Source organism: Grampus griseus (assembly GCF_964374135.1).
Source record: "Grampus griseus genome assembly, chromosome: 10".
Taxonomy (NCBI): Eukaryota; Metazoa; Chordata; class Mammalia; order Artiodactyla; family Delphinidae; genus Grampus; species Grampus griseus.
Genome location: NC_139004.1, coordinates 101,165,583 through 101,190,578, shown reverse-complemented (window position 1 = coordinate 101,190,578; position 24,996 = coordinate 101,165,583). Strand labels below are relative to the sequence as shown.

The 24,996-nt window shown below is 52.7% G+C and overlaps 1 protein-coding gene across 1 annotated transcript; it reads left to right on the top strand.

Annotated features, from left to right (window-relative positions):
- The first annotated feature begins 20 nt into the window (after positions 1–20).
- TMEM43 (transmembrane protein 43) lies at positions 21–24,996 on the top strand. Its single transcript, XM_082664166.1, has 12 exons — positions 21–201; positions 12,059–12,208; positions 12,978–13,112; positions 13,696–13,790; positions 14,566–14,615; positions 14,870–14,939; positions 15,681–15,751; positions 16,740–16,861; positions 17,125–17,199; positions 17,689–17,790; positions 19,152–19,269; positions 21,932–24,996. Exons 1-12 carry the CDS (start codon positions 190–192, stop codon positions 22,132–22,134), a joined length of 1,203 nt encoding a protein of 400 aa, XP_082520292.1. The 5' UTR covers positions 21–189; the 3' UTR covers positions 22,135–24,996.

Here is a 24,996-nt window from a genome sequence, read left to right as displayed (position 1 = left end):
CGCGGCGCGGCGAGCGAGAGCCGAAAAGCTCGTGCCCGCGGGGCGGTAACTGTGGCGCGTCCCGGGCTCTGGGATTCGGTTGGTTGGTTGCCGCTCTCCGGTAGGCGAGAGGCCGCGGGACTCCGCGCTGCGGCCGTAAGCACCTCTCGCAGCTGAGCCGAGCGAGGCGGGCGGCGACCCAGCCGCGGCATGGCCGCGAACGTGAGTGTCTTCTGGTTCGCCGGCCACACCCAGGCCTCCCCGTGTCCCGGTCCCCTCTCCCCGCGGGCGGGCCGCGGCCCCCTGCCCGGTGAACCCCTTCCTCTCCCGTATCCGGGCCTTCTGGCAGCCGAGCCGTCTGTCCGTTTCTCCTAGCTCGGCCGGACTCCTTGGGGCGCGCGGTGGCGAGGACCGGGCCTCGGGACGTGTGGCTTCGGCTCCCCGCAGCTTCTCCTTTCGTTCCCAGTTCTCGCCTGGGTTCTCGGATTTCTCCCATGTAAGGACCTTGAGGGCTGGACTGGGCCGCAGAGAAGGCCAGTCCACTGGGGCGGTGGCGAAGCCGATCCGCGACGCACTGTCCGGGCGGGCGGTGAGCTCACCGCCCCAGGGGGGTATGTAAACCCCGGCTGATGCTGCTGCAAAGGGGCGTGGGCTGGTTTGGGAGCGGAGGAGTTAGGACGACGGGGAGAAGGGGGCATTTCCCTACGGCCGGGCCGTCTGCCTCCTAGCATGGATTTGGTTGCAGACGCCCTGGCCGAAGGTGGTGCCCCTGGAACGGCTGCTGGCTGCTTTTTCCTGCAGCCAGCCGTATTTCAGGAATCTTTCTATTTAAGCCCAACATTCGTTCAACAAACAGAGGGGCACCTCCCGCCAGGGTGCAGGGCATGGGAGGAGCTGGTGATTCACACTCGCCTTCTCTCTGAAAGTGTGTGTGGAGCCAGCTCACAGCCCTGCCAGCCCAGGCACTCCCTCCCTCCTGCTGTGGTGGAGTGTCCAGCCACTCTCCCCTGGTCTGTTACCTGCTCTTTTCAGGCCCCTCCTCTGTCCCCAAGCGCCCTCTCTGCCTCCCACACCCCCTGAGAAGCCAGGGCTGTGTCTCCCACAGCCTGGATTAGAGTTGTCTGGGAGTCCGAGAAACCTTAAATGGCGCACCTAGAGGTGGTCCGTGAGACGCAGGGTCCGCTGCCGGGAGAGACCCAAGCTGGCAGGACACGGGCCTGCCCCCATACCGCCACCACCATATCTTACAGATGAGGAACTTCCCCGGCAGGGGAAGGCACTTGCCCAGGGTCTCACAGCCAGTTTGGCAGGTCGTGGGAAGGTGTGGGGCAGGTTTTGGAGTCAGGCTGACCTGGGGGAAAATGCAGATTTTTCCTCAGTAGCTGTGTGGCCTTAATCTCTTGGGATTTTTGTTTCCTCATGGGAGCAGTTACTGTGAAGTTTAAGGGAGACTGTGTTTAGCATAGTGTCTGGGGCATAGTAGGTACTTAATACGTAAAAAAGAAAAGAGTTTGTCTTCAGTTTTGGTGGGCAGAGACCTTGGATACATTGGGTCCTGACCTTTGCCAAAGAATGTAGATGAATTAGGGTTCCCTCTGCTGCCAAACCTTTGTTGATTCACCCAGCAGTGGGGTGCACATCTACAGGGGCCACGAGGCCCCGTGAGGAAGAAAGATCTGAAGATGATGGGGCGGAGCAAGGAGGCCACAGGATTATTAATCACTGTAAAATCTGTCCAGTGATGGAGTTACTGTTACCATCTCCACTTTATAAATGAGTAAACAGGATCAGAGAGGTAGAGCAGCTTACTCAGTGTTACACAGCAAGTGATTTTCAGGGCCTGTATGTCGACCCTTGTTCCTACCACTCACTGCTCATTGATTCGAAGCTTGGAGTAGGGGAGTGGGCAGGGAGGAAATCTCCACGAACATCCATGTTTACTGGGCATTTGGTCCAGAATGTGGGCTGGGTGTGTCAAGCCACTCTGCACGCTCGCCAGCCTGAGGGGCACCTTCTTCTCCTAAGGCCATCTTTGAGCCCCTTATGTTGATGTTGGCTCCTAGCTGTGTGCTGAGGGGCGGCCCAGGAGGAAGCCAGGCCTTCCAGCCATCGACTTGGGGACTGCACTGGCTGTAGCGGGACTGGCTTCTTTTCCTGTCTTGCCTGCCTGCCTGCAGCGAGCTCCCAAGGAGTGAGGAACGCAGTTCAGAGCAGAGTGGTAGGAGAGTGGCCTCCAGGCTGCCCATATTTGAATCCTAAGTTCATCTCTTAGAGGCTGTGTGATCTGGACTGGTGGTATAACTGCTGAGCCTCTGTGTTCCTGCCTGCGAAATGGGGTCGTGATAGCGCCCCCTTCCTTGGGCTTGTCCGTGTCTGGCCTGATAGACTGGAGTGTTTGCCATTGTCATCATGATGATGGTTGATGGTCACCTACCTGCCTGCAGCAAATTGCTCCACTAATGTTTCCAAATGGCCTGGAAAGTCAAGACCATTTCTGAACGCAATGGACATCTGGGCCCTGGCAGGCCTGGGCTGGTGGCATTCAGCGACAGTCAGAGAACATGGCACTAGCTTCGTTTAAGCAGAGACTGCCTTGATTCTCCTCTGACTCCCCAGTGCCAGGATGGGCTAGCTTACCCTGCATGCTCATCCGGGAACCGCTTACATCTTTGTGGCTTTTGTCAGCTCAGCCCGGCCCAGCCTTGGTATCAGTGATAGAGAAAGCTGACTGCATTCCCACCAGCCAGCACCGGCATGGGGCTCCCTGTGCCCTGGGCACTGAGCATCCAATAATTATGTCCTCTGGTTCTTACCACAACCCTATGTACTGGATTATTAGCCCCATTTTACCCATGAGGAAGTGCCGGGCACAGCGGGGTTAAATCGCTTGCCCAAGGTCTCATAGCTGCTGTGTAGCAGAGCCTGCATTCAAACCCAGCCTTCTGGCTCCAGAGTCCTGCTTCGGATGATGACGCTCTGGGTCAGCAGCGGACACGCTGAACTGTGCTTTGTTACTGGCTGGACAATCCTGACCCACTGACTCTGGAGTTTGCAGCCTACCATGACCCACCTAGAGCCGCCTAGCTGCCCTCCTCTCCTCCCCATGCCCTCCACAACCCAGCCAGAGCAGAGAGGCCGCTGTTCCCCCTGCTAGGGATGCCCTCACCCCAGGGTCCGCCTCTGAGAGCCCACTCAAAATGCCCCCTCCTTCAGGGGGCCTGCTTTGACCCTCCCAGCTGGAAGCGGTCACTCCTTTAACACTGGATCTGCGCCTCTCACCCGGCACTCAGCAAGGCCTGGCACTGTTTGTCACCCTGACTCAATGGCCCTAAAGCCTCTCACCCCTACATTCTTACCCCTGTGAGGCCTGGCACTGCCCTACGGAAACTCAGCCACTATTCGTTGAACTGAATTAGAAATATATCTCTAATAACCTGTTTGTAAAACAATTTGCTAATTTCTTAAAAAACATGCATCTTCCCTATGATCCATCAGTTCCACTCCTAGGTATGTACCTAATGCCCAGGGGAAATGAAAACACATGTTTTCCTGAAGATTCTGACAAAAATTCAATTAACAGTCAAGTTAAGAGGAAAAAAAGTTAATTCTGTTTGAGCCAAACAGGATTATAACCCGGGAGATAGACTCTCAGAAGCTCTTGAGAACTGTTCCACATGTTAGAAGTCAAAGGCACACACCGCAATGAGAAGCCCATGCACTGCAACGAAGAGTAGCCCCCGCTCGCCGCAACTAGAGAAAGCCCGCACGTCGCAATGAAGACCCATCGCAGCCAAAAAAAAAAAAAAACAAGTCAACCTCCTCCCAAGGCTGTGTATACTGGCTGAAGTCTCAAGAGCCATCCCCAGTCCACTCCACTTTCCACCCCCGCCATTTTATCCCATTATCCTGTAGTATGTTCTTCGTTGCACTTATCATTATATAAATGTATCTTACATATTTAAAAAAAAAAGAAGTCAAAGGCACAGTCGTGTGCATTTTCAAATCAAAGGATCAAACATCAAAATGACATACTGATATTTTCTATGAAGTTCATCAAAGACACATTGTCCAGTAGGCACGTACAAAGGAGCAGTAAATCACCATGACTGCCTGCAGAGCTGGGAAAGAACGCTATTCTTTTGAGAAGTTGCATTGCTTGCATCAGAAGAAAGGGAAAAAAATAATCTTTACAGTCGAGCAGGTGCTTCTGTCTTTGAGAAGGTCTGGTCAGTGTAATGCAGATGCAGACTGCACGTTAGGGAGGGAGAGAAGAGGCCCAAATGCACACAGAGAGAATTTTAGGCTTAAATTTTCATGTCTTGCCTTAAAATATAAATTTCATTTCATCTTTTTCCCTCTTTTGGTAGAATACATTAGGTGATCAAATATTTGATCCCTCGATGGGGTTGGTGATTGCTTACCTGCCCTGCATCCTCTCCCTTGATGACAGATCTTAATAGCCTGATTCTTTCTTTCCTTTTAGGGGGTTAGGCTAGTAAACTGCTTGGCAAGGACTGATGGTCAGTTGTCCAATAGGACTTATGCCAGTTTTACGCTGCATATGCGTTGTGCATACCTATTATCTTATATAGAACTACAGGTATGATCAATAGTGTCAAATCGTTAGACATCGTTATTTTAGTTGGAGTTTTTTTTTTTTTTTTTTTGGCTGTGTTGGGTCTTCGTTGCTGCGCGCGGGCTTTCTCTAGTTGCGGCGAGTGGGGGCTACTCTTGGTTGCGGTGGGCGGGCTTCACATTGTGGTGGCTTCTCATTGCGGAGCAGGGCTCTAGGCGTGCGGGCTTCAGTAGCTGCAGCACGCAGGCTCAGCAGTTGTGGCGCATGGGCTTAGTTGCTCCTTGGCATGTGGGATCTTCCCAGACCAGGGATTGAACCTGTGTCCCCTGCATTGGCAGGCGGATTCTCAACCACTGCGCCACCAGGGAAGTCCCTGGAGTTTTGAATATACAAGAGGCACAAGAGATTATTACTCTGTAAATGAAATCAATAAAGCCAACGACAATAACAAAGTCACAAGCAGAGCTTTAAGCCATGAATCCACAGAGTTGAGCCATTTCCCTGAGATTTCACCTGGACTAGGAAGGGGATCCTTCAGTACGGAAATTGTACTTGGTATGTGAGCTGTTAAATGAGTTGTATTAGAGGACTCATCCTATATGGAAACGCAGCATTTAGTCTGGGTTATAGCACAAGCTTCTCCTTGCAAGGTGGTGTTGAAAATCAAGAGCTATTCGATTTTGCAACATCACTTTCCCATCGTAGAAACTTCAGAATTGAGTAAATTAATCCTATAGAGTAAACAAACATAGAGGTGTATGCTGATGGGGAAACAGTTTATAGATTATACGTTTTCTAAGGCAGCACTGTTAGCTAATACTACATGAGCTAAGGAACTTAGGGATGTCTGTTGGGCTGCAGTGCTGCTTGCAGTCTCTTTGGCTGTTTGACCAACGGTGCCTGATAGATTTCTGAGCATATCTCTGTTTACATATATTCCTGCCCTAGGACTCAAGATTCCCAAAAGACTTTGCCACCAGATATCTTGATATCCTGCTAACATGGATCTCTTGACTGTCATGGAGAGAGAAAGGAGGTTCATCTGCCTCATTGTATAGACAGTGGGGTAACATAATGCCCAACAAACAAAAAGCCTTTTACCTGCCAGCTGTTAAGACATTTATGTGCCCATCCTTGGGTAGGTGTGTCAGTTCCAATACCATATAAGAAGATAAAACCTAGGGATGCAAGTGTTCCCTCCCAGAGAGCTCTCATGGATAGCCGCATCGATTGGAAGTTTTGCTAACACGGTATTAAACCATGGTCGTTCTTGCAGGCTTTCCAAAAGCTGTCTGTATGGTATTTGACATGGGGGAGTTGTGGGCACAAGTTCCTTGTGTTTTTCTCTTCAAGACATTTGTAAGTTAAGTAAGAGATGGAGCTCGGGGCGGGGCGGGGCTGGGGTGTGGGTACTAGCGTAAGTTGTGTCTGGTCCCTAAGGACTGAGGGTAGTGTAGTGTCAGACAAGGCATGGACACATTAGCACTTTAGAAAATTTGAACCTGAAAGGTTAGGCCAGAGGGAGGTTGATCTAAGTAAGTGGTAACATTGGGAACATCTGAAAAGTCAATGACAGGAGTTATGAGGGCCTGCGTCGGCCTTGTATTGTCTGAAGAGTTGGATGACAGATCCAGCGATCGGTTAAATTTGCCTCCGGTAGCTATACTTTGCAACAGCTGTACTAAGGAATTTTCCTTCCATCTTAAACCCTGGGGCAAAAGCATAGCTAGAAGTAAAACAGTAGCTGTCAGTTTTGACAGACATTTGGTAAATAGTACAATTGAACGGGTAGGATGGGTCTTGCAGGCCTGGTCTGGACTCCTGGGGCAGTTGTCTGCTGCTGTTGTCCCCTCATCCTAGCTTGGTGGTACTTGTCTTAGTTGAAACAGGGTGTTAGAAACGGGTCGAAGTCCATTTAGGTGGAGGGGCCTTTTTAAAATGAGAGACGTGAATCCATGAATTAATGTCTTTCGGTTTGGCTGAGCATGGATTAGTTAACAATAACAGATAAGGTTCTTACCCTTGTGGCTGCAAAGAATCATTTATTTGATGTCCTTTCCAATAAACAAAATCACTAGGTTATAATCCATGATCTGTAGGGTTTTCTGGGAGCTCGCTGTAAAAAGAGTTAGTTACTGATTGTTTTCTAAGTGCCTCAGTGAGACCCTGACAATAATGTAATGTTTCCCTCGAACCACCGTGGAGGCAAGTTTCCAAGAATACTGTTTTCCCCAGAAACCGTTTTCTCAGGCGCACAGTGAGTTAAAGGGGGTGCGTGCTGGAGTGATGGCAGTTGTGCTCCAGACACTAGGTGGTTTTTTTTCAATCAGGTCTAAACCATATATCTGTGGTGGGATCAGAATTCCCTTTTTTGTGGCCATATTTGTTTCTCTTCTTTAGTGGCAATTTCTTGAGCCTGTAGAAGGAAATCTTTTACTGGGTTAGCAGAGTTAACTGAGAGCAGTGGCCGTTCTGGAGGCTGGATAGGATGAGTGTTTAAAGCTGCCTCATGGGCGGGAGCGTCACCGAGCTGATTTCCTCTAGTTTACATACTGTCAGATTTGGAATGCCTGGCGTAGGTGAAAACTGAAAATTATTGAAAATTACGGTTTCAATAATTGCTAACCGTATTGGCAGTCGTATAACAACAACTCTGCAACCTGTTTTCCGTTTTTTTATTAGGTTGTCCTGAAGAGCTTAAAAACCTCATTGTTTCCATAACATTCCAAAGTCATGTGTCACTCCAGAGGCATGGTGACTGTCAGTATAAATATGTATTAACTGGTCTTTAGCTAGAGTTAAGGCAGTTAATTCAGCTTGTGCTGACTTTGTTCCTGGTAAGTAAAAGTTTTCATTATGTCTACTGTGGGCGTTACTGCATATCCAGCTCGGTAATGTCCTAATGCCGTGCTCATCCCTTAAGTAGGACCATCTATAAATTAAATTAGATCAGCATTACTGATATGGGCTTCCTGGAAGCAAGAAGATAATTGGTTAACAAAACGCAGTCATGGTTGTTTTCTTCCGGTGGTGCTGGAAGCAGAGTTGCAGGGTTAAGGTTATTACATGGAACCAAGGTAGCATAAAGCAACGATACTTCATAGGAAGCTAGCTGGCTTATAGAATAGTGCTGAGGGTGGTGAGAGTTTAGAAGAAACTCACCCGAGTGTGGGACATAAATAGTTAAAGGAGACCCCATTACTATTTCTTCAGTGGCTTTATGTGAGAGCCGTGGCTGAAATAGCCCTCGTACAAGGAGGAGGTCCTTTTGCTACCGAGTCTAATTTAATTTGGGAGCATAACAGCAAGTCATCTACAAACATTTTTGTAAAAGCATCAGTTATTGTATAGGCATAACTGTGTATAAATGACAAAAGACTTAAAAGCATGGTTAAAGACCTGATTACAGTGTAGTTATCAAGGAAATTTGGGTATTTCTGTGGCATACAACATTTTAAGATACTGTAAATCATGACTGACAACATACCAGGACATTTCAAATTTTAGGAACTTCATATAATTTCTAGAATGTTTATAGTAATATATTTAGCCATATAATATAACCTAACAAGATTTATCATTACTCATTTGACAATGTTTCCCATGTAATTTAACATACCAAATGAGCCTAATTAGTTTAAATATTTCTCTTTGAGCTGTTTAGGGGCCTTCTGAAGCTTCCCAAAGGTAGCTGGAGGCCAAAAGAACATTTAGAATTTGATTTGAGGAAGTTTGTGAACGATATCAAGAGGTTTTAAATGTTTGGCTAAGTAGAATCATAAGTCACTGTGAAACAATATTTATTCACTTAACCAAAGTGCTAGTAAAAGATTTCAAAAGCAAATACAGAAAGTTACAGAAGATTACTTAAGAGTTAAAGAAACTTTACAGTCTGTTATCAAAAGCAGATCAATATTTCAAGAGAACTTTGTCTTCTTAACAGAAAAAAACAAACTCTAGTTTTCACCATTTCACCTTTAATATTAAATTTCATTCATTTAATTAAATTCAGTCTGATCTTAGTAAGTCCTGGCCATGCATAGAACTCTTTTCTCAGGGTTCCCTTTTCAAAATTAGTTTTTAGAAATGTATGCCACTTTATAGTTGTCTTCCAACAAAGCACAGAATATATTTACTAATAGTCTCAAACATGTTTAATCTCTCTGTAATAAGAGATCAAAGTAGGTAAACATAGACTTCTTTAGCAATTAATGTTTCAGTATTTCTTATTAAGAAAATGATCTAGACATTCAGTGAATTCCATCATTTGACTTAATTTAGCAGAACGCTGAAGTTTCAAGTCACCAAAAATCTGGAGAAACTGTTTTTAGGCAGACATACCATAAAACAAAATTATTCTTAAAGAGTTCACCCCAAAACTTATTTATTACTTATGAAAATATTATCATACCAAGTTAATTTTCTTGTTGACAAATTTTATAACAGAGATAACATGAGCTTATTAACTTTCAGTAAACCTAGGTACAGTTAAAGTATTACACTTAACGTTTGACTCTAAAGACATGTCTATTAATTAAACCATCAATTCTGACTCATTTTCATTCATTAAAGATTAAGCCTAGATTATGTGATCCTTTAAAAATTCGGGCTAGTGTAATTACATTTAGAAATATTTGATTTGTATGCATTTACTTTTAAGTCAATTAAGTGAACCTCTTTTACCAATTAATGTTGAGAATACCATTTGGAGTTAGAGACGGATCGTACATACATGCAGACATGCACATATCCAGCCAGACACGGACAGAAGTCTCCTGGTTTTCCTGCTTGAGTTTCACAACGGCCTCCTCTTTGCACACACTGTGCGCCCCCCACCCCCACGCCCCCCGTTTTTTTCCCCAGTTTTAGAGTCTATTAAGCCAAGGTTGTAGACTCAGGCGATGTGGGCTGTGTTTACATTTCAGGGACATGAGAAGAGTTGTAACTTCAGGCTTTCTCCTAGGAATACTTTTGTTCTCTCAGGGTCAGAGTTTTGAAAAGATGTTTTATCAAGCCAGCTTTCTCTACAGTGTTGGAATGTTAGAAGAGCTCCATCCTGGCCATTTAAGAGTTAAGATAAGTGTTTGCAAAAGCATCGGTTTCTTCATGAAGCCAGCCAGAGTGGCTGCCCATCAGGGGGCTGTTTGGCCTTTGAGCACGGTTTCCCATTATTAATTTGGCAGCCCAATTCAGATAGGATCCGAACAACTTTCTGAGGGCGGTGTGATGGATCGAATGTGTGTCTGTCTCCCTAAGGGCTTCCCCTTGGGTCAGCTTGACTCTCACGCGTCTTGGCTTCTCCCTCCGACAGTCTGAAACCACCGTGGATGCTCAGAGCGCAGGGTGATCAGCCTTTATGATGCGAACCTGGCGAGCAGAACTTAACTCAGTGGTTGTGGTGGGACTCCCTGGGCGACCGATGCGTGCTAAGAGACTTGATCCTCAGACACTTCCCCCAGGTTCTCAGTCGCCTGAGAACGGCTGGTGGCTGGAAGGAGCAAGTGTCCCTTTACTTCGGAGCTGAACATGCTCAGTCTCTCATTTCACTAGCAGTTTGTTCAGACCGTATATACATAATCTTTCCAATTTAAGTCAGTTTTTAAAAGAGACCAGTGAACCCCGTTCACTCCAAAGCTCCTCCGAGGTCCCTGCCTAGGATATGTTCCAGTACCCCCTTAGGACTCCAAGTCCCAAGAAAAACAGCTCAAGTAAAACTCAGGATGTCATTTAAAGCAGTGCTGTCCAGGTACCAGGAGAACCCACCAAAGTGCCTGAGGAATACGGAGGAGTGGGGCTCCAAGGGCCTATGCTGGTACCAAGCACCCGTTTGGGGTGGACTCCAGGTGTCCTCTGCTGTCTGTCTCTGATATCCCGCCACCTACGCCAAGCAAATGTCCACGAAAATTCAACTAACAATCAAGTGACAAAGAAAAAAGGGCATTTTATTTGAGCCAAACAGGATTATGCCCCAGGAGTTCTGAGACCCAGACTCTCAGAAGCTCTGAGAACTGTTTCGCCTGCTAGAGGTCGAAGGCATAGTCATGTACATTTTTGGGACAAAGGATCGTAAATGAAAATGACATACTGATCTACATAAAGTTCACCAAGGATACATCGTCCAAGTGGTACGTGTACAAAGCGAGCAGCAAGTCATCATGACCCCCTGCAGGGCTGGGAAAGAACGCTGTTGTTTTAAGAAGTTACATTGCTAGCATCAGAAGAAAGGGAAAAAAAATGGGCTTTATGGTCGAGCAGGCGCTCCTGTCTTTGAGAAGTCTGGTGAGTGTAATGCAGATGCAGACTGCATGTTAGGGAGGGAGAGAAGAGGCCCAAGTGGACACAGAATTTTATGTTTAAATTTTCGTGTCCTGCCTTAAAATATAAACGTTATTTCACCAACTTGTACATGAGTGTTCACAGAAGCATTGTTCATAATAGCTAGGAACTGGAAACAACCAGGGTATCCATCTACTGGTGAGTGAATCCACAGAAGTGATATGCTCGTGGGTAGAATTCTACTTGGCCATAAAAAGAAACAAATTACTGATACCGTGACATAGATGACCCTCAAAAGCGTTACGCTGAGTTAAAGAATCTGGACAGAAGGAGTTGATGCTGTGTGGTGATTCCATTCATACCAGGTTCTAGAAGATGCAAAACTAATCCGTAGTGATACGGATTCAAATCGTTGTTACCTCTGGGCGGTGGGGAGAGGGAGTAGTGTCAGGAAAGGGGCACAAGGAGCCTTCTGGGTGAGAGACATGTTCTGTGTCTTGACACATGGGGTATGCACTTGTCAAAACCAAACACTTGGAATGTGCATTTTTTTTTTTTTTTTTTTTTTTTGCGGTACGCGGGCCTCTCACTGCCGTGGCCTCTCCCGTTGCGGAGCGCAGGCTCCGGACGCACAGGCTCCGCTGCCATGGCTCACGGGCCCAGCTGCTCCGCGGCATGTGGGATCTTCCCGGACTGGGGCACGAACCCGTGTCCCCTGCATCGGCAGGCGGACTCTCAACCTCTGCGCCACCAGGGAAGCCTGGTCTGTGCATTTTTAACATACAGAATTAAAACTCAATAAAAACAGTATAAATAGGACTTCCTGGTGGCCCAGTGGTTAAGAATCTAGCTGCCAATGTAGGGGACACGGGTTCGAGCCCTGGTCCAGGAAGATCCCACATGCCGTGGAGCAACTAAGCCGGTGCGCCACAACTAGTGAGCCTGTGCTCTACAGCCCGCAAGCCACAACTACTGAGACCACGAGCCACAACTACTGAAGCCCGCGCGCCTAGAGCCCATGCTCCGCAACAAGAGAAGCCACTGCAATGAGAAGCCTGCGCACCACAACAAAGAGTAGCCCCCACTTGCCACAACTAGAGAAAGCCCGCACACAGTAACGAAGACCCAACGCAGCCAAAAAAAAAAAAGTATAAATAAATAGCAAAATTCAATTTATTTTTTGAAAACCAATTTTCTTTCTTTTTTTTTTTTTATGTCTTTTTTCAGTATTCCAGTACGAGTAACAGGAAAGAACATGTCAGAATTACAACCAAGTCCCAGCCAGGCTTCCTGGAGCGGCTGAGTGAGACCTCGGGTGGAATGTTTGTGGGGCTCATGACCTTCCTGCTCTCCTTCTACTTAATTTTTACCAATGAGGTACGATGTTCGGAGTCCCTCTGTGCAGATTGAGGGTCCCTGCAGTATCAGGGAGCAAAGGCTGTGAATTCGGAGGCTGGATATGGTAATAAGGGTCTAGATTTTATGGGGGCAGGAGCTGAATTAATCAGAGTTCTTTCTTTTGTGACCCACCTCACGGCTGATGTAAGCAGGAGGGGGAATGGATCTGTTCGCACACCTGCAATCCTGGGTAGCGTCAGTTTCAGGCACGGTTGCATCCAGGCGTTCATGCTGGGTCACTAGGAATCTCCATTTCTCCATCTCTTGCCCATTTTTCTCTGTTGTGGATGTTTCTTTGGCAGGCTCTTCCTTTGTGGTGGCAAAGGTGGCCCCGTAACTCCAGGGTCACATCCAAGCAGCTTAGCAACCCCCGGGAAAAGAGGAACCATCTCTTTCTAAATCAGTTTAGCAAAAGTCGCAGGGAGATCCCTCAGTGGCCTCAGTCCTCTCTCTGAACCGCTGCCTGTGGCCAGTGGACACAGGATGTGATTGCCGAGGCCTGGGTCACATGATTTGAACAGGTGTGCGATCGCCCCAAGTGAAGCAGGAGGGAAGGGGCGGAGAAGGCAGAGGAAAATGGGGGAGGGGTGCAGGGCAGAAGCAGCAGCAGCTCTTCCTGGCACGGGCGGTGCTGAGATGGGTGCCGGGTGGCCTTCCTGGGAGAGCGCACGTCCTGGGTTCCTCTTGCCCAAGGCAGAGGGCACAGCTGTGTCCAGTGGTTGAAATCCTCACTCCCCGCTGTGCACAGGGCCACACAGTGAAGACGGCGACCTTGCTGGCTGAGGGACTCTCGCTGGTGGTGACCCCCGACAGCATCCACAGTGTGGCTCCAGAGAATGAGGGGAGGCTGGTGCACATCCCTGGGGCCCTGCGGACGTCTAAGGTAGGCTTGGCGGTGGTTGCTGACCCGCGGAGGCCGGGACACATCGCAGGATATTGTCTGATGGAGGATTTGAAAGCGTGGGCCTTGGAGACGGGGACACTTGGTGTGACTCCCGCTGTATCTCTCAGCAGCCGTGTGGACCCATCTTTCCTGAGTCTCAGTGTCTTCCTCTGTCAAATGGGGAGAATAATTGTAACAGACCAGGGCCCGGTTCTGAAGATTGGGTGGGATTCAGTAGCTACCCTCCCGGCACAGTCTCTGGCCCGAAGCAAGAGCCTCACAAAGAGGCGCTTTAACAGTGATGATGGATTTGCGTGTCTGGTGCCAGGTCTTCCGTCTGAACACCCGACACGCTGCGTGGGTACCGCGCACTTGGGCCGAGCAGCCTGAGCTGTGCACGCGGCTCGTGTCACAGTCTTGCAGGTTCAGCACTCGGGACGGGCAGCTTCCCTCGTCTCCCCATGCGAGCAGCCGCGGAGTTCTCTGTGCTGTTCTGCCCTCTGGACCTGTTCCTCCTCCAGCCCGGCTTCCCCCGAGCTGGGCATTCTTGTCCTTTATTTTTCTTGTTTGATTCTATCTGAAGCTCTTGTCTGATCCAAACTACGGGGTCTACCTCCCGGCTGTGAAGCTGCGGCGGCACGTGGAGATGTACCAATGGGTGGAAACCGAGGAGTCCAGGTGAGGGGCCGGCGGGTGAAGAGTTGGCTGGGGCTGAAGGAGGCGTGGGGATTAGGGTGACGTGCAGGTGGCGCTCACTTTGACACTTCGGAAATTTAAAATATAAAATCTTCCCATCAGAGAAACGTCGAGTTATCCCCCAATTACTGGCTGATGGTCTTGTTTGGAGGGGGCAGGAATCTCCTGCAGAGGGGCTAGGAGGAGAAAGCGGGCTTGGTTAGCTCCCTTCCGGGGAAGTTGTCTAGGGCTGCCCCAGCTTAGGCTCAGACGGACCTGTGCCAAGTTGTGTCCCATCTTCTCTTCCATGGGGGGCGGGGGCGGGGGCGTCCTGGGTCATGTGCTATCGGATCTAACAGGAGCCCCAGGCAGGCTCTCATCGACCACACATACTAAGAGTGAGGGTGGAGAGGGGACTCGGGGAGCCCAGGTGGCTCAGTTTGGGGCAGGGCAGCCTCAGGGGCCTCCACAGGGCTGTCGCAGAGCAGAGGGTGCAGGCAGATCGCTGAGCCCACAGGGCAGGGCTGGGACACAAGCTAGGGGAGGCCGGTTTCAGCTCAGGATGAGAAAGCTCTTTTCTCTAGTGAGCGCCTTTGAGGCCTGGAGCTGCCTGTTTGCCAGGGAGCACCCTGTTTCTGGGCTGGTGTGGACCAAGCCTGCTCCATCTGGGGAGTCTGACCTGGGAGCCCCGAGGTTGCTTCCAGCCGGAGATGCTTAGAGATGGGGATGCCTCGGGAGTGATGGGCTGACTGTGGTGCTGCCTGTGCTTTCCCTGCAGGGAATACACCGAGGACGGGCAGGTGAAGACAGAGAGGAGGTACTCCTACAGTGAGTACCGGGCCCCGGGCCTGCGGGCGGACAGAGCACCTCCCTGCACACCTGTGGGCTCTGTCCTCACCAAGCATCAGGCTCCTTGGGTGCTGGTCCTCAGAGCCCTGCTCTCCCATCCATCCAGCGAGGCTCCAGTAGCCGCCCCTTTGGCTCCCGAGTGGTCACAGGCTTGGATAAGAGGACGTGCGGCCAGTGGGCCTCAAACCTGAGGTTTACCATGGTTTCTGCATTTTTCCCTCTGCCTGAAACAGACACTGAATGGAGATCGGAAATTGTCAACAGCAGAAACTTTGACCGAGAGATTGGCCACAAAAACCCCAGGTGAGAGCTAGGTCCCCAGGCCTGAGCGTAGCCTTGTCGGCCACTAGCAGGTGCCCAGCCTCAGCCTCCTCATCTGAGTAATGGGATTGAGTTGCTTCTGTCTCATGAGCTGATGAAAATGTGGGACAGGTTTCCGAGGCCAGGTCCTGTGCTGGGCACCAGGAACAGAGGTGAGACCTGACACCCCTGGCCCCAGGCGACCTCCCCTCAAACAGGTCACGGGTGTAAGGCTGGACTGAGTGCCTGGAGGGGTCACCAGCGGTTGGCGTGGGTGGGAGGACAGTCAGAAGGGGCTTTCAGGAGGCAGCAGCGTTTGACCCGGCCCTGCGGGGGTTCCGGCAGAGGAAGCTTAGCTCAGGGGCAGGATGGGGGTGGCGAGACAGGCGTGACACTGGGCTGGGCCAGGGAGGGCCTTGAATGTGCACAGTAGGGTTTGGGTGTTAACTCGGCTGGGAAGGGTCAGGAGGGTGTGAAGTCCGTGGAAGGGCCATCTGAAGGCTGGGGGACAGGATGGGACATGCTGGTAGGGGTCCAGGCAAGAGGGTAGGAAGCTCTGGGGGACAGGAGGCCGGAGGAGCCTGCTCCTCCCGGGCAGAGGCAGAGGGGGAAAGACCAGACTGTGGGGCTGGGCTGGACGTGCAGGAGCCCTCTGGGTTGGGACACTGCCCAGCACAACCCACAGGGACCCAAGCAGCGCCTGCCCAGCGCCCTCCTTCACCAGAAGCTCCCCCTCTTCCACAGTGCGATGGCCGTGGAGTCATTCACCGCAACAGCCCCCTTCGTCCAAATCGGCAGGTTTTTCCTCTCGGCGGGTGAGTCTCAGGCCCCTTTAGGTGAGCCAGCATCGACCCGGGTCCCTGCACTTTCACCTGGCCGCTTCCCAGGAGCCGGGGCCCTAGCACTCAGCCCTCAGATGCTTAAAGGGGTCCCCTGCTGTCCTGGGCATGGGGTCAGCCGGAGCTTTTCCAGCATTGTACTCTGGGCCGAGGCCAGAGGGCAGGTGTGTCCCCAGGAGGTGGGGAACCATGTAGAAGCCCTCCTGAAACCCATACCAGGGAGCAGCTGCTAGGTGCTGCGTTCTTATCGGGCTGACGAGGCAGAGCTGAGAGCCCTTGCTTGGCAGCCCTGGAGCCGGCAGCGCAGAGGAGGCCCCAGGACTCCACTTCTGAGCCCCACTGGCACCCAGCCCTGTGCCCGGGGTCGTCCGGTTCATCACAGGCCCCGAAGGGACTCTAAAGAGAGGCTTGCAAGGGACAGGGTGGCACCACTGGCCGCAGAAACTCCTGGGGCTCTGTCCCTGGGTCTCAGTCCCTGGGCCTGACCCAGGAAGGAGGGAGAGAAGACACTTAGGTGGCAGATAGCCAGGGGGACGGGGGAGAGACTGTGTGAGCCGGGGCCTGGCTTGTCTGCTGTCTGCTCTGGCGCTCAGCTGGTGCCAGCCATGCCAGCCAGCCCCAGCCTCGTGCTGTTGCTGCAGCAGGGAAGCCAGGCCTGGACACAGATGACCAGACCCACGGTGGAGTGGCTGCCAGGCTAAGGCCCTTGCGGAGCTGAGGGGAAGAGGGGACAGGGAAGGCTTCCTGGAGGAGCTGAAGACTGAAGGGGGCTGGCATTGCGGAAGAACGGAGTCGGAGGGGGACTCCGGGTGGGAGACGGCGTGTGTGGACGCCCAGGGGGCGAGCCAGGAGGTGGCTGCATGGCTGGGCTTGTGAGGGTGCTTGGAAAGGCCGTCAGGCCGAGGGTCTGCAGCCAGGAGCTGCAGTGGACTCAGCACTGTTTCTAACTGCCCGCCTCTCTCAGGCCTCATCGACAAAGTGGACAACTTTAAGCCACTGAGTCTGTCCAAGCTGGAGGACCCACACGTGGACATCATTCGCCGGGGGGACTATTTCTACCACAGTGAAAACCCCAAGTACCCCGAGGTACCCAGCGGGCTTGGGCGCTCAGATGGCAGAGGTCAGGGCCCCAGAGTCCCACCCCCGACAGCGCGTGGGACTCAGAGCGCAGCTTCAGACTCTGGTCCGGTTCCGGTGAATCACAGCTACACTCGGCCAGGGAAATTGGAGGGGAGAGACTTTCCGGGTGATGGGGCCACCTGGGAAAGGGCAGAGGTCATGGGAGTGGGGCACGCCGTGGGCCCAGCTGACAGCTCCCGCCTCCCTCACTTGCTTCTCTTCCACCCCAGGTCGGAGACCTGCGCGTCTCATTTTCCTACGCAGGGCTGAGCGGCGATGACCCCAACCTGGGCCCAGCTCACGTGGTAATCAGCTCCCCGGGCCGACTCAGGGGGGCCTTCCTGGGCGCAGATGCTGGGGCCCAAGCAAAGGCTATGGGCGCTCCCCCCCCCCCACCGTGTGCACACGTGCCCTGTGCACGTCCATGGGCCCCAGGCTGAGGGCGCGGTGCTGGGGGTCTCGCAGCTGGGCCCGATGAGGTTCTTTCAATCACGTGCAGTCCCTCTGCCCCCAACCCCGGCTTCTGCTCTGTAGAGACTCGGTCCCACGTTCCTGACCCCGTCACCCCGGCCCCAGCCCCTGCTCAGCCCTGAAACGCGCTTCTGCCCGGGGTCCTCCCTGGAGCTTCAGACGGAGCAGCAAAACGGGAGCCACCGTCCTCTGGGCCGACGTGGAGGCGGAGGCTCGGGGTGGCGTGGGTGTTCGCGCTAGCTGCCTCGTTGGCACATGGTGAGGAGGGGAGCTGGGCCCGCGGGTGGTTGCCCCGCAGCTCTAAGCCTGAATTCTCTGACCAGGTCACCGTGATTGCCCGGCAGCGGGGCGACCAGCTGGTCCCGTACTCCACCAAGTCCGGGGACACCTTGCTGCTTCTGCACCACGGGGACATCTCAGCAGAGGTGAGTGGCCACTGTGCACCTGTGCTCTGCCCTCCAGTGGCATGTCACAGATTGCCACCACGGAGGCAGACCCAGGCCCCGAGGCCAGAGAAAGCTGTAGAAGGGGTTAGGTCTCCCTGTGTGTGCAGCCCACGTCCCCGAAGTGGGGAGCAGTGGGCAGGGCCCCTGCAGCCTGGTGTGAGGGGCAGACGCTGAGCTCACAGACATGGAGACAGCAACCTCCTGTGGCAGTGGGCAGCAGGGGATGTTTTTGCTGAGTCCCAGGTGAAGAGAAGGGGCCAGCCAGTCGCGCTAGCAGGCCAGGGCCCTCCTTGTCGGGGCCAGGACGCCGGGTGGCCCTACCCAGGGAGGGGCGGGCAGAGGCCCGTGAAGGCTGTGTGAGCTGGGGTGAAGGGGTTGAGCTACGTGGCCCCAGGACCAGGCGAGTGAGGGCGGGTGCCTCCAGAGAGACCAGGGCACCCACCCCATCCGTAAAACGGGGTCACGCCTCACCCAAGCCCCGAGGAGAAGGGGTGCAAAGACGTGCCATTAGTTCAGTGCCTGCCTTAGAAGTTAGCCTCTCCTGTCCAGGCACGAGATCCTTCTCTGTAGCAGAAAATGCGCTTGTATGTTGTTGATGAGCACAGCATGTCCGTGGAGAGCTGTCCTAAACCTGCCCTCTCAACCCATAAGGGTTTGGAAGGTTAAGGTAGTGGGCAGGCGGCAGGGCTTAGCTGTGACCTTTTGACCCGCTTATTGGGCCTTCAGAGGTCGTCCTCTCCCTTCGGCCCCCAGTCCAGGAGGCGCTGGGCTGTGCCTTCTTCTTGAGCTTGGGACGAGGGTGTGGTCAGGCTGCGGCCCAATAGCCAGTTACCAACCTCAAGGCAGGGCTGGCCCCTCCCAGCCTGGTGACTGTGAGTCACCCTTTCTCAGGCAGCTTTCAGGGCCCCAGGGAGTTTCTAGAATTAGGAGGCCCAGCCCAGGCCTCTGTCCCGGGGCTCCAGCCTCCCGCAGGTGGGGCCCCGGTCTCAGAGCTGCCCCCCAGAGAGGAGTGCTGGGGCTCGTGGCTTGACGCCGCGTGAGGACAGATGACCCCTGGAAGGCGCTGCTGCGGCAGGAGGGTCAGGTTTATTCGGTGAGACGGTGGGCTGGTGGCTCTTGGAGGAGGCGGGCTGTGATCTGAGGGCCCAAGCCTGCCTGCTCTGTGCTGCCAGGTGGGCGAGGCACGTAGGCCTGGGTAGTGCCCTTTCCTCCTTCTGATCTGTCCAGAAATGCAGTGGCTCCTGGGTCAGCCCGGGCCCCTCGGCTCTGGCCCTGCCGACTGGGTAGGCTGGTGACCCCCGGAGCTGAGACGTGGCGGCCCCTCCCCGCTTGTCCTCCAGGAGGTGTTTCGTCGGGAACAGAAGAGCAACTCCATGAAGACGTGGGGCCTGCGGGCGGCCGGCTGGGTAGCCATGTTTGTGGGCCTCAACCTCATGACGCGGATCCTCTACACTCTGGGTAGGTGGGGAGAGACAGGGCCTCCTTGGCTTCTCCCGCCGCCGCTCTCCCTTCCAGCCTGCTGGGGGGCACTCAGCCCATCCTGTGCCCCCAAGGCTTTGGGACGAGAGAGCAGGGGAAGCAGGATGTGGGTCAGGATGCTTCCAGCGTAAGACCGGGCGGATGCTGACCCCCGAGGCTGCGGGTTTCCCCGCTCCGTCCACCCGCCCATCCCCTCAGCCCTTCACCCCTTCACCCCTTCATCGCACAACCAAATAGCCGTGCTGAGGAGGCTGGCCGGCCCATGCCAGGCCTGAACAGAGCTCTGGATTCCTTTCCTGGCCTGGCTTCGGTTTCCTCACACCTAATTTGCAGAGTTCTGTGAAATGTTTGGCAAATAGGAAACACTCAGGAATTGTTATGCTTCACCCCGACCCCAAATCCTGGGCTAGACTTGGCACAGCCGCTGGCAAGTCTGGAGCGCAAGGGAGAGCGTGCCGGGCTGCCCAGGGCCCGGGGTTGGCCCGCTTGAGCCCCAGAGCTGCCCAAGCAGCCCAGCCTGGCTCAGGAGGACCAAGTGCCTGGGGTGACTGAGTGCTGGGCCTTGGCCGCTCTCCGGGAGGATGGGGCTTCTCGGGGGACGCCCTGTCCAGTGAGATGGTTCTGTCCACCGTCTCTGGGCCCGGAAACCCGTCCCCTGCTTACCCTCTCCAGCTGGGGAGAGTCTGGCTGCAGTACACGCAGACTGTCAGATCATTTTATAGCTGGGAAAACTGAGGTGAAGGGAAAGGAAGGCTGCTTCCCTTGGACAGCTGAACTGTACTCAGAAAGGCAACCGCGTCTTGGTCACAATCGCTAAGTCCATCGTGGCTGTGACCTTGGACAGGCTGTTTTCCTCTCAGAGCCCAGTTCCACCATCAAGTTTGTCTCATAGGGCCCTCCTTTGACTCTCCGACTGGTTCTCTCCACACTGGAAGGCTGATCCTCCAGAGTCAGAACAGACATGAGAGCACAGAGGGACAGTGCAGGGGAGGGACTCAGGAATCTGCAGCGCAGGGCGCCCGTTCACACCTCCACTCCTGTGATGAGCACTTTCCGAGTGCCTGCTGTGCGGAGGACGCTGCTCCGGGCCCCGGAGGCCACGCAGCCAACAGTACGGACTCGCTGTCCTCTCTGGGCTTAGCACAGAGACTAAGACCTGAGGCTCTGCACTCAGACAGTCTTTTTTTTTAATTTATTTTTGGCTGCATTGGGTCTTCGTTGCTGTGCACAGGCTTTCTCTAGTTGCTGCAAGCGGGGGCTACTCTTCAGTGCAATGCATGGGCTTCTCATTGCGGTGTTTTCTCTTGTTGCAGAGCACAGGCTCTAGGTGCACAGGCTTCAGTAGTTGTGGCACGCGAGCTCAGTAGTTGTGGCTCACGGACTCTAGAGCGCAGGCTCAGTAGTTGTGGCGCATGGGCTTAGTTGCTCCACGGCATGTGGGATCTTCCCGGACCAGGGCTCGAACCCTTGTCCCCTGCATTGGCAGGCGGATTCTTAACCACTGCGCCACCAGAGAAGTCCCACTCAGACAGTCTTAAGTTTAAATCCTGGTTATGCCACCTTCTAGCTGTAAGTTTAACTCCCAGGCCTCAGTGATCTTGTGGGTGAACTGAGGTTGAGAGCAGTACCGGCCTATGCTGCGGAGCAACTAAGCCCGTGCGCCACAACTACTGAGCCTGCGCTCTAGAGCCCATGTGCCACAGCTGCTGAGCCCGCGTGCCACAGCTGTTGAAGCCTGTGTGCCTAGAGCCTGTGCTCTGCAACAAGAGCAGCCACCACAGTGAGAAGCCCGCGAAGCCCGCGCACTGCAACGAAGAGTAGCCCCCGCTTGCCGCAACTAGAGAAAGCCTGTGCGCAGCAATGAAGGCCCAACGCAGCTAAAAATTAATTTAAAAAAAAAAAAAGATCAGTACCGGCCTTACAGGGTGGGCATGGTGTGGTGCAACACATGGTCCCATGGTCAGTGCTCAAATGTGACGTGTGCTTGTGGGGGCCCTGCCGTCGTGGCAGACACCCAGGCCGGCCGTGCAGACCCAGCGGCACCAGGCCCCTGGCCCATGGGAACTGAGTGCAGATCCCCCCAGTGGATGATGGCTATGGAACGCCTGCCTGCAGAGGCCAGGAGGCCAAGGACGGCTAATTCCACAAGGGGTGACGGATCCGAGACTGTATCACGTTGGGCGGTAGACTGCAGGGTCCTCGAGGTGGGCGGCTGGGGCCTGTTGAGTCCCCTCAGCCCCTCCATGGAGCTGGGTGCACAGGTAACTGGTAACGGCTTGGGTGACCGAATAGGTCCCTCCAGGAAGGGCTGAGGGGCCCAAATAAGCCCCCCAGGGGGTTTGGCCCAGCCTGCTTTGTGAGGGGCAGCAGCCAGGTGCTTGCCACCATCCCCGGAGAGTCTCCGTTCTGCCCTCAGCGCACAAGGTCTCAGAGCACGACCACGCGCCCTCCCTGGGGCTGGGACGGGCTGCAGTCAGGAGCAGGGCTCCTCCTCGTGTGACCTCCCAGCTCCCTCAGGCCACATGCCCCGCCACCACTTCCTCTTCCTCCCCACCTGGTCCAGAGACAGTGGCTGGCGGGGCGGGGAGAACAGCAGAGCGCGGGGGCCTGGGAAGCCTCACTACCTCTCTCTTCCCCACAGTGGACTGGTTCCCCATCTTCCGAGACCTGGTCAACATTGGCCTGAAGGCCTTTGCCTTATGCGTGGCCACCTCGCTGACCTTGCTGACCGTGGCCGCTGGCTGGCTTTTCCACCGGCCCCTGTGGGCGCTTGTCATCAGCTGCCTGGCCCTGGTGCCCATCATCATTGCTCGGACACGGGTACCGGCCAAAAAGCTGGAGTGAGCCGGGGCTCCGGCACCCACTGGACACTGCCTGTGCCTCGGGACCCAGGTCATCCCCTCCCCCAAACCCACGTCGGTCTTGGATTCCGCACGCGCCCCACTCAGGTGGCAGCCTTGGCAGTGTGCATGGGTGTCGGGTTGGCGTCCATCACTTAGCACTTCGCACCCCTTCTTGCCAGCGGGCAGCGTTGGTGGCAGGAGGCGGCTCCTGTCTGGCAGCGTGACACGCGCCCTCCTGCTTGTTTCCTTTCCTTCTCTTGGGGCCGTGCGGCCACTTGCGTGTTTCACTTAGCTGATGTCTGCCGCGGTGGTGACACTCAGCCCTGGGGACGGTGTCAGGCTCCACCACAGCCACCGCCGTGCCCGCCTCCCAGGACAAGGCAGCAGGGGCGCCACAAACCCACTCTGCGCATGGAGCTTGATTCGGTACTTAAGAGAACCGGGGGGTGTGGTGACGAGGAAGGTGGACGTTTGTTGGGCTTTGCACGCACATTACCATTTGGCAGAATCTTTGTGGCGTGTAGGACCCCCACAGGCCTGGTTGTTTCTTGCCACTTCGTTTCTCTGCACATAGCTCCCCGACCTGCCCTAAGAGGGGGCAGTTTCAAGTCAGATGTAGAAAACAAACACCTCTGGAATGATTTACGTCTCAGACTGTTACAGAAAAAAACCCTTTCATCTGTCAGTTGAAGGTAGTTCAGAGCACAGAAAGTTCAGTGGGGCTGTTACTTACCTGGTTGAGAAAGTTACCTGTCGGTGTTCTGGGTCCCTGAGAAGCTTTTCAAAGCTTCAGGTGCTTTGAAACCAGTGTTAGCAAAAGGCTCGTTTTCCCTCTGGGAGGAGATGCTCGTCTCTATCCGGGAGAGAAAGGCATTTCCTTCCATCCTCTGGCATCAAAACCCAGATTTTCTTGAAGATGATTTTGAGTTTTTACTCAGTTATCCTAAGTGGGCTCCTTCGTGGTGACACCCCACCCACCAACCAAAATCAGGCGTCAGAGGCTGCAGATTGGAAAGCTCTCTGGCCTGGCTCTGTTCATCACAGGTGTGCTTTTGACATTAGCATCTGGGTCTCAAGTGGCTGCTTCTGGGTGATTTATGTGTTCAGTATCCACAGCTTTATTCCTAAATCGTATCTACCCATGCTTATTTAATTCACAGAGTTTAAGTTTCCCAACTACTCTCAACACCCTTTGAAAGATCAAGTATGTTGTAACACTGATGTCTTAAAAGACTTGTGTGTCCTTTACCTTTTAACTATTTGGAAACTGTTGTGTTTTGCTGGGAGTGGCTGCTTTAGTGGAATAAGTATTTGGCAGCTGAATAGGGCTTAGAACTTCGGAAACTCAAGAGCTAATAACCTCTCTCGTTGTCCTGGGGCATTTGTGGTACAAACTGAGATTTTTCATGTTCAAAACAGCCAGCCCCAGCGATGAGTTATCTGGGTTTAAGGACTGAAATAGTGTTGTTCACTGTTGCTTGTTAAATGAACAGTTTCTTCGATCTCTCAACTCTTAAAGATGCTTTTGGAAAGCACAGTGACGAGATGATGGCTAAATACAAAATCCTTGATATTTGGTTTGTGTAATATTTTTCTGGCACAGATTTTAAATTACTGCCAATTTCAAGTGTTCTTAAAGACCAAAATCATGTTAAGAAATATATCAGGCCTTTGGGAAATCATGACGAAACTTGTATTATCTTTGTATTTTTGATAAAAGTTCAAAATAAATTTCGAAATATCTTTTGATACAGGAACTCGCCATTATCCCTTTTTTTTTGCTTTCTGTCTGAAATTTCTGTCTGAAAGAATTCAGCCATAGAATTTATTAAGAACCCTATGAATTTTTGGAACTTAGGTTCTAAATTGCTTTCAGTGGTTAAAATTGGTTTCAATTTTTGAGAAGGCACCTCAGTATCTCTAGCACTTAGAAACCTGCTCTGGTTTGTGTGGACTTACGCGGCTCCCACCTTTGCCGGTCTTCAGATCGTTCTCAGAGGTGGGAGGGAGCCGGCGGGACCCGGCACAAAAGGCATCCCGCATCTGCCGCTGACGAGCTGTGTGACGCTAGGCATGGCAGTGACCTGAGCCTCAGCTTCCTCATCTGTGACACGGGGACAGTGCCTCTCTATGGAGTGAGATAAAGCCCACGAGCGCCTGAAGAAGTGGGCGGCCGCGAAGTGTCCGCCCTGCAGTTTGAACTTCTTTCCCCTTGTTACAGGATTTGAAGCAGGTGAGTGGTAACTTTCCAAAACCTGAGGTTTCACTCCATTTCCAAGATGCATCCTAGGAGCTGCCATCTGCCTGAAGAACTAGTTATTCCTGCAGAGACAGGGCAGTGCTCTTGACTCAACTCCCAGAAAACACGGTGCTCACTTCCAGGAGGGTGAGAGCCAGCTCTGGTGCACACAGTGCCAGACCAGACGGTTTCCATGGCAACCCCCATGTGTTTCACAACAGGAGCCTGCCTGCCAGTTCTTGCTGCATGAGTCACACCCCAAGTATTTTGCTTGTTTCCCTTGGATAAAACTGACTCAAAATTTTAATGGCTCCTGTCAAAGATTAAATCATATCTCCTGGATTAAACATAGAAATAAAAAAATTCCATGTGTGTAATGGTAAGTTCCCAGCCTGTGGGAAAACAAGATCTGATCTTTAACATAGTCACGACCTGTATACAGTCACTGTCATCCAAGTGTTCTTACCTGATGTAAAATCTGAAAGAAAACGTAGTCACGTCTTTCTAGAGAAATGCTTTATTTTTTTCCTCAAAATGTTATAAAAGTTATTTCTCCTAAATATCTACAGTGCATAAGGCTTTATAAATGTATCCAGTAATGAATAAAATCTCGTTTAACACTGA